At 45.5% G+C, this 11,074-nt stretch overlaps 1 protein-coding gene and 1 long non-coding RNA gene across 2 annotated transcripts; both read right to left on the bottom strand.

Moving 5' to 3' along the window:
• Window positions 1-932: 932 nt before the first annotated feature.
• On the bottom strand, window positions 933-2,336 carry LOC119328018. The gene is made up of 2 exons (XR_005158810.1): window positions 1,484-2,336; window positions 933-1,387 (listed from the first exon to the last, which is right to left on the bottom strand). It is a non-coding gene; the product is annotated as an uncharacterized LOC119328018 (long non-coding RNA).
• Window positions 2,337-8,657: 6,321 nt separating this feature from the next.
• On the bottom strand, window positions 8,658-9,287 carry LOC119303679 (arabinogalactan protein 16-like). Its single transcript, XM_037580817.1, has 2 exons — window positions 9,068-9,287; window positions 8,658-8,979 (listed from the first exon to the last, which is right to left on the bottom strand). The coding sequence occupies exons 1-2, from the start codon at window positions 9,174-9,176 to the stop codon at window positions 8,873-8,875; spliced, it is 216 nt and encodes a 71-aa protein (XP_037436714.1). The 5' UTR covers window positions 9,177-9,287; the 3' UTR covers window positions 8,658-8,872.
• Between the last annotated feature and the right edge of the window lie 1,787 nt (window positions 9,288-11,074).

Raw genomic sequence — 11,074 nt, 5'->3', positions numbered from 1 at the left:
TGTTCCGGGTGAAATCGGGATTTTACCGGATTACCGGGAGGTTACCGGAACCCCCCGGGAGCCATATGGGCCTTCATGGGCCTTAGTGGAAAGGTGAAGGGGCTGCCCACAAGGGCTGCGCGCCTCCCCCCTTCCCCTAGTCCTATTAGGACTAGGAGAGGTGGCCGGCCACCCTTCTTCCCCTTTCCCCCTTGGGAATCCTAGTTGGAATAGGATTGGGGGGGGGAGTCCTACTCCCGGAAGGAGTAGGACTCCTCCTGCGCCTCTCTCCCTGGCCGGCGCCCCCCTCCCCCCTTGGCTCCTTTATATACTGAGGTAGAGGCACCCTAGAACACACAAGTTGATCCACGTGATCTGTTCCTTAGCCGTGTGCGGTGCCCCCTGCCACCATATTCCTCGATAATACTGTAGCGGAGTTTAGGCGAAGCCCTGCTGCTGTGGTTCATCAAGATCGTCACCACGCCATCGTGCTGACGGAACTCTTCCCCGACACTTTGCTGGATCGGAGTCCGGGGATCGTCATCGAGCTGAACGTGTGCTCGAACTCGGAGGTGCCGTAGTTTCGGTGCTTGATCGGTTGGATCGTGAAGACGTACGACTACTTCCTCTACGTCGTGTCATCGCTTCCGCAGTCGGTCTGCGTTGGGTACGTAGACAATACTCTCCCCCTCGTTGCTATGCATCACATGATCTTGCGTGTGCGTAGGAAATTTTTTGAAATTACTACGTTCCCCATCACAATTAACGTAACTAAGCTCAAGAACATCACGACTGCAAATCTCATGTAAAAAAAATTATGATAGCCACTGCAGTTGATTTTCTTTTTTTTACGGGTAAGTATTTCTCCTTTTGATTGCAGCAAAATCCCCAAACCCCAACTCTTTGGCACCATTCTTTAGCCATGACTTTGAGACCAAGTAGCCTTTTGCCCCTAGCTGAAATCACATATTTAACCATTTTGAGAAAGTTCAGCACCAAGTGGCCGCTGCAGAAAACTTTAACACAATTTTGACCTTATTTTTAGGGCAAAGCTAGGCGCCGGCGCGCCGGCCCAAATTTGGGCCGGTCGCGCCCTAGCCACCGGATGCCACTAGCCCTGACCGTTGGATATAGTAAAAAAAAAGGGTTCGCCCCAGACGTCTTTGTCCTGACGCATCTCGCGCTCGCGCAGCTTCCCGCATCTCGCCATCTCGCGCAGCTTTCCCACGGCACCGCGCTTGCCTTCTACTTGCGCCGCCCGCGCTCGTCCTCGGCCTCGTGCTCGCATGCAATCCGCGCTCGCCGCCGCATCCTTGGCCGCCCCACGTTCGCCCTCGGCCTCATGCTCGCCGGCAACCTACGGGCCGCCGCATCCTTGGCCGCCCGCGCTTATCGGCCATTACAACCCCTGTGGAGATGGCCACAACACCCCGTCGTCGAGTAACAACAAAAATCACGGGTCGTAGCAAAATATCATGCCAGTTCCAGCAAAAAATCACTTCACCTCACCGGCGCGGCCCATCCCCCTCCCTCGCCCTCCTGCAGAAACAATGGCGACGACTCCGTGGTCTCGCACCAAACGGCAATGGTACCAAATATTGACGCTGGTTCCAGCAAATTAAATAACGGTGGTAGCAAAAAAAACGGGAATCAGACGCCATTCCAACAAAACAAAACCTCATGGTAGCAAAAATTGAAGCTTATTCCAGCAAACCAAAACGCCGGTGGTAGCAAAGATGCAAAATTGAGGGCTGGTTCCAACATTTCAAAAATCCTGTGGTAGCAAAAATTGACATTGATTCCAGCAAAATACAAAATGGTGGTAGCAAAAAATACAAAAAATGATGCTAGTTTCAGCAAAACCAAAACATAAATGGAAGCAAAAACTTGTGCGGATTCCAGCATCTGGCCGCGGTGGTGGTAACAAAGATGCAAAGTCGAGGGGCAGGTTCCAGCAAATCAAAAATCCGATGGTAGCAAAAAAATGATGCTGGTTCCAGCAAAAAACAAATCGGTGGTAGCAAAACCTTCAAAAACGGCGCTAGTTTCGGCAAAAAAATAAAACGCCGATGGAAACAAAAATTTGTGCGGGTTCCAGCATCTAGCTGCCATGGTTGTAGCTCTCGCTAGCATCCATGGGTGCGTCCCCCGCACCACCATCAGGCCCGTCGGCGCCCACCTGGTGTTGCAGCATCGTCACCCCACGCAACCCAGCAATGTGGCCAAGAACTCACAAAACTGAGCTTGCTTGCAGTCGCCATGCTTGAATTGGATTGAGAGAGACAGAAAGATAGAGCGGCGGTGGAGAACGAATGGTTGAGGAGTCTCGTGAGGAAGAGATAAGGCTGGGTGAGCGTGGGGAAGAGATAAGGTTAGGTGAGCAAGTGGGCCAGCAGCCGCACGAGGCCCACGCGCTAGTGTGTTGGCGTGAAAAGGAATACAGAACATACGATTGCCTGTATCGTATGCGCCGCGCGCGACTGGCCGAAGTTTCAGCCGGTCCGCCGGCCACAAACATTTCTCTTATTTTTACAACATCAATGTTGATGGCGTTGTTGATGCATTATGCAACCCCAATGTCATCGGTGTTGCTCACATGTGCAACGCCAAGCGTTCTCTCTCATTGCATGCTGCTGTTAGTGTGTCAAGGTGGCAACAGCATAGTCGCCCTTTCATTGCACAACAGCAAAACCAGTGTGTTGGGGCATTACTAAAAGGGATTAGATGGTGCTAAAATTTTCTACGGGGCACATTTTTGCTGAACTTTCTCAAATGGGTCAAGGCAGTGATTTTGGTCTTGCCTCTGGAGAACAAAAGATTACAAAACTAGGGAAACCTAAAGGTTCCACACTAGAATACTCTTGGTTGGCTAGAAATCCCATATGCTAATGCGGGTGTGAGTAACTACACGCAATCCTACAGATTTGATCTTTGGCATGACATTGTTACACGTTGGGTACACATCATCAGCATGGTCTTCCAACCATGTAGAGCACAACAGATTGTCGGTTTTTGGTCATTTTAAAAAAATGGATATTTTTGGAAATATTGAATATTTTTCTCATACACAGATAATTTTCGAAATTTCTGACCATGTTTTGAAAACATGAAACAATTTTTGAATATGTGAACCAACTTTGAAAAGGAAAAAAACTTTTGAAAAATAAAATAAAATAGAGAAGAAAAAGAAACAAAAAAATAAAAACAGAAGGGAAAAGGAAAGATTAAAAGGAAACCCAGAAAAAAAACAGTAAAGAAATCACCCAAAAGAAAGAAAACCGGTTTAAACTTTCTAGAAGGTTTTCAAAACCAGGTCTTTTTTTGAGACAAAGGTTTTCAAAACCAGGTACTGTAGTCACCTGCGCTAGTTGAAAATGGGCAGGCCCATCTACTCTTTCGCTCACCTTGGCGCATGACACCGAAATCACTAATTAAGGAGTACTCGTTTCAAAGAACACTTCACTTTCCCAGGTCACGACAAGTGGCGCACATGCATCGTGCCACTTGTCGGAACCAGTGAGTTTTCCCTTTTTTTCGTAGATTCATTTATTCAAAAAGTTTTATCTTCCAAACCATGCGTCCAAATCTCGAACCGTTTTCACCATTGAATTCCTCGCGTCGAGATCTTCAAAACTAGATCCCATGTTGATAGGTTTTGACGAACTTTCTTTTCACGAAAAAACTGAACGAGAAAAACCAGGCGAAGAAACCGAACTGGGAGCATGATTTTTTTTCCTTTCCGAAAGAGGCACGCCCGTGCCTCTCGCGAAATCACAACCGTGCCTCTCGTGGAAGCAAAACCGTGACTCTCGTGGAAGAAAAAAAAACAGAAAACACATTTTTTTCGTTTCCAAGAGGCACGGCCGTGACTCTCGCGAAAGCACAACCGTGCCTCTCGCGAAAGCAAAATGGTGACTCTCGCGAAAGAAAAAAAATAGAAAAAACGTATTTTTTCCCTTTCCGAGAGGCACGGCCGTGACTCTCGCGAAAGCACAACTGTGCCTCTCGTGGAAGCAAAACCGTGACTCTCGCAAAAAAAAACAGAAAACGCATTTTGTTTTTCCCTTTTCGAGAGGCACGGCCATGCCTCTCGCGAAAGCACAACTGTGCCTCTCGCGAAAGAAAAAAAAACAGAAAACACGTTTTGTTTTTTCCTTTCTGAGAGGCACGAACGTGACTCTCGCGAAAGCAAAACCATGACTCTCGAAAAAAAACGCGTTTTTTTCGCGCCAATTTTTTTTTCAAAACTTTTTTTGATCGAAAAGCTAAGAAAGACCGGGGGAAACCAAAACGTCGAAAAAACCTGAAAAAAAAAAACGTTTAAAAGCCGAAAACACGTGCGGAAAAATAAAAAAATAAAAAATTCGGAAGAAGCGTCCATAGCGCGACACGTGGCGAATGGATGAGAGCGCGCCAAGTGACGCTGATCGTTGCAAGGCTCCCGAAGGAGCGCTCGTTAACAAGTTGCTCCCGCATGACACTCGGGGCGACTAGTGCAAGACAGCACAAGGTCTCGCCTGAAACGGGCGACAATGGCCCAGCCCAGTGCGTCCCGTCCGCACGCCTAGCGCTCGTTTTCTCACATTTTGTTTTACTTTTCTTCTTTTTTTACTTTATATATATATATTTAGAAATACTTAAAATATTCAAAATTGTATTTATAAAAATGTTAATCATGTCTTTTATAAATGATAAACATATGTAAAAATATATTTTACATGTATAACAAAAATGTAAAATGAATATAAAAAATAAAATAGGCATCAAAAATTTGTAAAAATGTTAAAATGAATAGAAAACCGAAAAAGAAATAAAGAAAAAACCAGATAAAAACTGCAAAGGAAGCAAAAAGACAGAAATAAAAATAAAAAACAGAAAAAAAAGAAACCCGGAAAATGGTTGCAAAACAGTCACAAACCGTGCTACATTAGTTGGCTGGCCTAGAACTGTAGCGACTGGGAGAAGCTACGAGAAAGGGGAGCGTACATCTCGCTATAAGCGAGATATAGCTCCGTGGTGACACTCTGCCTCCCTGACTTAAAAAAACTCTGCCAGTCTGACTTCTCTCACCGTGCTCCATAATATAAGAACGTTTTTAATAGTAACAAAGAAAGTATATAAAAAGGAATGAACATTTTGCATACCTCGCCATAATTCGCTGCTGCCTCACCACTTTACAGGGAAACAATAAAGCCAGCTAGCAGCGGCTCAAACAAATAGGTCCGCCGCTGCAACCTCTTCCCCGACTCGCTTTGGTTGTATGATTGCATCTCATTTTGATATGGTTTTTACTATTTCGCCCGCACTAATCTCTCTTTGCACGTTTTTTTCTCTTTTCCAACCGGGCATTTGCCCCTTTCGGAATACACAGTCCATCCAAGTGGCTCAAAACCAACCGAGTTCATCTTACAAATCAACAGGATATGACCAACATAAAAGCTAGAAGACCGGGAAAAGGAAAAGCAGGTTGGGGCACTAACAGGAAACCTGCCACCTAGAGATCGCCACCGACCTCTAGGTTACAGGATGGAAACCTGCTACCACTTAAAAACCTGCCTAAATTATCAGAGTTCCAACCAGACGATTGACAACATCAAAGGAAACTTAAGCACATAGCCATACAGTAATGAACGGTCACAGGAACTGGAAGCTAGTAGCTTGTAGATAAAAAAGACTTGCAATCTGCGTTAGCGGTTGTGCTTTCTACCCAGCTCCAGCTTCTGCGGTAGACAAAAGCGACGATGTCAGGCGCGTAGTCTCGACCATCAGTGCCTGCACCCTCTGTTGAGGAACCTTCTTATCTGCACCTTTCATAAACCCTTTTTAAAAGTAATTTTATTCCTTTCGGTCTATATACCCCAACAAACAGCAGCAGTAGCAATCATATAGGAGTACAATTTATTGCCTTGGGGCAAGTAAGCAAACAATCAGGTAAGACTTCGCCACAAATTGCTGGGCGAACATGAAGCACCAATCACATTACCAATACCAAGAGTGCCAAATTACCAAACTACCTTATCAGGACAGGAGAGGAATTCATACTGGTACTACGCACCAATTCAACTATATCAGCCCATTGTCTAAGCAAATCATCAGTCAAACGACGACGAAAAGCTAACTCGAAGTTACCAGCTACTACCTCCTTTTCGGTTTATAGGACTCAATTCAAAAATCTCACCAACCAAAGTAGATGATGAGTGGTGAAATAATTTTTGTAGTTTGCAAAAAGCACTCAATTAATGCGCTCATTTTTCTTTAAAAAATATGTTCACTAATTTTTGCATGCATGCATGTATATGCATTGGTCAGTTTTCTCTTAATTCTTGCATGCAATGATTTAATGTAACTTGAAATCTGAACGTGTGATGGAGAACAATTAAACTGAGACTTATAAAACGCGAAACCTAATTATTTTGGGATAATTGATATTGTGCCCTTAGTTGTGTCACACTCGGCTGGTTTGCCCCTAATTTTGAAAAATCCGTGGTCCTGCCCAAATGTGTTTGGTCCCCTTGTGTTTTTGCCCTTCCGTCCCAATTCTGTCTAGTCAAAGGCGTTTGACTGTTAGGAAGAGATTTTTCTGGACCATTGTACCCCTCCTTGTAAGTTTAGTTAAAAATCAATGAAAAAACGAGTTACACTTACATGTGGGACCCAGTTAAATACAAAAGAAAAGAAAAAACCTTCCCTCTTCCTATCTTCTTCCTCCCTCGACTCATCCCCGACCTCCATACTGGCCATGGTGCCCTACGTCCCACAGCTAAGACCTCCATCTGTTCGGATCCAGTCCAGCCGACGCCTCCCGCGACCGGATTCGCCGTCTCTATCGTGCCCCATGACCCGCGCCAATCCAGGCCTCCCCTGCATCGCGTCGTCGCCCCATGCCCCAGGATCCGTGTCGCCGTCCCTGGATCCGCCTTGTCTTGGTGGCTCCGACCGATTCGGCTGCGGGAGGCGCGGGCACTCCGGCCACCTACCTCTTCCACCTAGCTGGGCGACGACCTTGGCGGCGTCACGTGACACAGGGCTCCGGCGTGGCTGCGAGGCAGAGAGGCAAGGCGCGGGTGCTCCAGCGACAGGAACAATGAGGAACTGCGGGGATGTGGATGTGGCCGAGGCGGGGTAGAAGATCCGGCGGCAGAGGCGAACTCCAAGGGCGGCGACGCTCTGCACATCTGAGGGAGACAGAGGAGTTACGGGAAAGAGAGATCCCATGGGAGAGAGAGGAAGGAACTGGACCGGGAGGGCCAGATCTGGGCCACGGCAGGCCGCTGTGGTGGTGGTTGACTGGGGAAGCACCAAGCTGCAAGGGCAAAATGGTCCAGAAAAAAGTCCCCCTAACAGTCAAACGCCTTTGACTGGACGAAATTGAGACGGAAGGGCAAAAACACAAGGGAACCAAATGCATTTGGGCAGGACTACGGGTTTTTTAAAATTAGGGACAAACCAGTCGAGTGGGACACAACTAAGGGCACAATATCAATTATCCCATTTTTTTTAAATAAGCACTATAAATCGGAAAAGAGGGAGTACAAAACTCTGAAACAGTACACTTTTGTTTCTGACATATGTCAAATAAATGTGGCGTTTGGTCACATAAAGGAGTATTATTGTGCCAAGGATTCAGCCACAATCTAACTGAATTGCGACTGTTCATATTAATTTTTCCGCCAGCAAGGTAAACATTTTTCACTTTGAGAATATTTTTCCAGAAAGGAGAGTCATTAAATCCAGGTTTAATTGAGGCTATAGTTTGGTTCCGGAAATACTTAGATTTGACAATCTTCTGCCATAACCCCTCTTGTGTTTCTATTTTCCACCACCACTTAGTCATCAAGCTAATGTTTTGTTTTTGCAAATCCAGAACTCCAGGACCCCCTCTCTTTTTTGGATCTACAAATGACCTTCCATTTCACTAAATGATACTTGCATTTGCCGTCCCCTCTCCCCCAAAAGAGACGTCTACGAGATTTGTCAAAAAAAAATGTCTTGGTAAAGTGCATAGACCTTGTTAAAGACAATTAAACAATGAATTATGTCTCCCAGAAGAGATGTTACGAGATTTCTCATGTCTGTAATTCTCTGTACAACCAAGTTCGCTCTTCAGGAGCCAGTAAAAGATAATTACAGGCTTGTATCTAAACCTTTTCAAACTTTATTAGTGATTGATAAATAAATAAACCACTTTCAAAGTTTGCATTTCTACCGTTCATGTCCAGCATGGTTCTTCAACATAAGGTGCTAATTTTGTTCCAAAAGGAAAACTTTTTCTGCATTGACCCATTCTAAAAATGAAAAATCTTTTACAGGGCATATTTTTCGTATTTAGAGTCGCCAAGAGCCAAGTATCGTTCACATGTCCCACATCGTCATTCTTCCAATTCACTTAATACCCCCTAATTAGAACCCAATAGAAAAAATGTAATTTCCTTTTCTGGCCCATGGATAACCAGAATAAGTACTACATATTCTAATGTAAACCATTTTAAAAATATTCTTCAAAGTTTCTACCTATATTTTCATTCTTTTATGAAATTACATATATATAGTACTCCCCCTGATCCAAAATAAGTGTCGTGCCACGACAGTTCATTTTTGAACTAAAACCACGACACTTATTTTGAATTGGAGGGAGTACTATTCATGCACTTGATGAATTGCTAGCCCATGCGGGCTGATGACTAGTACGCATAATTACTGGCAACAGACCTGAGAAGCATTGGAACAAAAATATGCACGCATGCGTGCGAATCCACCAGAGTACAAGAGCAACAAATTAATGAATTCAAATCGAATCTCACATAACCAATCTCTCAAGAATCCACTAGCTTATCGATCAACGAACAACAGAAAGAAGAACAAAAGAATGAGAAGCCTCTGCGCATATACAGGCTCAGAAAAGCTTGTACGGGGAGGAGGCGTCCAACGGGTGGATGAGGTAGGTGAGCACCAGCGCCAGGATCATCAGAAAGTAGGCAACGCCTTGGTCGACCGAGGATGCTGCACGCATCGACGAGAAACAAGTGAGAGGAAATTCAGAAGGAAAAAACAATTCATAAGGGGACGATGCTGGAGTTTGATAGCTCACCGTCGCTGGTGGGCGCCGGCGCGGGGGCCTGCGCGGCGGCGAAGGCTGGCATGAAGACGGCGAGGACGAGCGCGGCGGCGACTACGAAACCAAAGAGGGTTCTCGCCATGGCAGCCGCGTATCTTGTGAGAATAGATGCCTCTATCTCTCTCCTTGACTCTTTGCCTTGTCCTCACGTCCTGCCGCCTCTTGTGCCACTATATAACCTCCCTTGATAATTGATTGATTATATAACGGCTCTCTCCTCTTTGCCTCTCCTGGAATTCGCTGGACCTCGCTGGGATCGCGATGGCGTCTTGCGCCAGCGCCGGGGCCCGCTCACATGGGCGACCGTTGCTGAATTTCTTTTCCGTCTTTACAGTCTGGATCCTGGATTGAGATTGGCTGTCTATGCGTTCGTTTGTGCTGCGCAATCATCTGGCCGCAGAAACATTCCCGTTTGTTTACTAGTTTGGTTGGACGAGACGCCGAATCAGATTCACTACATGCGAATAAAATTCAAGTTTTTATTAATGCACATTATATTGCTAGCAAGTACTTGCAGCCGGGGAATACAAAAGTAGTAGTACGAAAATCAAATCACTCGGGCGTGTTTAGTTGTCTAGTGGTAGATGACAGGTCCAATACGACCCCTCCTTGCGACAAAATTTGTAAATTCCAAACATCTTTTGAAATTCTGAAAAAAAAAAATCAAATATTTTTTTAAATTCTAAACAGTTTTTGAAGAGTTTGAACATTTTTTGAAATTTTTGAGGATAAAGAGCAACAAATTAATGAATTCAAATTCTGAACATTTTTTAAAGGAAGAAACAAAAAATAAAAGACCGGGAAAAAGGATAAAGAAAGCAGCAGCAAAGAGAAAACTGGTTTAAAACTCTTCTAGAAAGTTCCTAAAATCAGCAAAAATCAGCATGGAACCTTCGCACAACCAGAACGAGAACCCTCCGCTTAGTTTGCTTACCGCTGCCACTTGGTTGCTAGCTCGGCCGTGTGCGTTGCAGCGACATTTTACCACAACGTTTTCTTCTGAAACGAGGCAAAAGACTTGCCATTTTCATTAATTAAGGAGAAGGTCTAGACATAAGCCGTAGAGCGGCAAAAAGAAAAAGACCACTCTCGCAACATTAGAGTACTCAGGTGTCTGGCTCCAGCCAGCGCCCAGAGATGGGCTTCCTCTTTGATCTTGGCAACAACAACGGAAGTCGGGGTAGCCGTGTTGCGGAAAACTTTAGCGTTTCGCTCCTTCCAAATTTTCCACGAGACAAGCATCATCACGGAGACAATCGCCTTCTTGATGTAGCGGCCTGAGTCGATCATTTTTAGCCACCAATCATGAACAGAGACCTCATGTCGCCAAGTCATTGGTGATTGACCGTGCATGCCTAGCCAAGCGACGACCTCATTCCAAACGCGGACGGTGAATCTACACTGGAATAGGAGATGAGCAGCGAACTCCTGAACCTGCTTACATAGGGGGCAAAGGGCGCAATTTGGCCATCCCCGTCGCTGCAAACGATCGGCCGTCCACACTCAGTTTTGAACGATCAACCAGGCAAATAACTTGCACTTAGGCGGAGACCAAGCCTTCCAGATTGTGGTAGAGGTTGGACTGAGAACTTGCCCCGCGAACTGTGCCTTGTAAGCTGTGGCCGCCGGATATTCACCACTGGAAGTGAATTTCCAAGATATTGTGTCCTTCGTGTCTGAGTTGAGAGTAACATCATGGAGCATCTCCCAAAGGGCAGCGAACTCCTGGATATGGGTTAAGGTGAGGCCCGTACTAGTATTGATCTACCTGATCCAGAAGTTGTTGTCCAGAGCCTTGCTGACCAGGCACTCCTTCTTTTTAGATATCTCAAAGATCTTGGGCGTGACATCTCTAGGTCGGAGACCATGAAGCCATGAAGATTCCCAGAATTTAGCCTTTTTTACCATCACCAATGTTCACCGTCGTAAAAGACGCAAAGCAGTCCTTGTCACCATCGCTACAAGGTGTTTCCATGCCGG

Source organism: Triticum dicoccoides, chromosome 1B, assembly GCF_002162155.2.
Source record: "Triticum dicoccoides isolate Atlit2015 ecotype Zavitan chromosome 1B, WEW_v2.0, whole genome shotgun sequence".
NCBI classification, from domain to species: Eukaryota; Viridiplantae; Streptophyta; class Magnoliopsida; order Poales; family Poaceae; genus Triticum; species Triticum dicoccoides.
The sequence above is the reverse complement of the archived record's forward strand: the minus strand, read 5'-3'. Positions and strand labels throughout refer to the sequence as shown.

Excerpts from the sequence above, each read along its gene's own strand:
- LOC119303679 (XM_037580817.1), bottom strand. The coding sequence starts at position 9,176 with ATGGCGAGAACCCTCTTTGGTTTCGTAGTCGCCGCCGCGCTCGTCCTC. Across the intron at positions 8,980-9,067 it reads GCCGGCGCCCACCAGCGACG|CATCCTCGGTCGACCAAGGC; the intron begins GTGAGCTATCAA and ends CGATGCGTGCAG.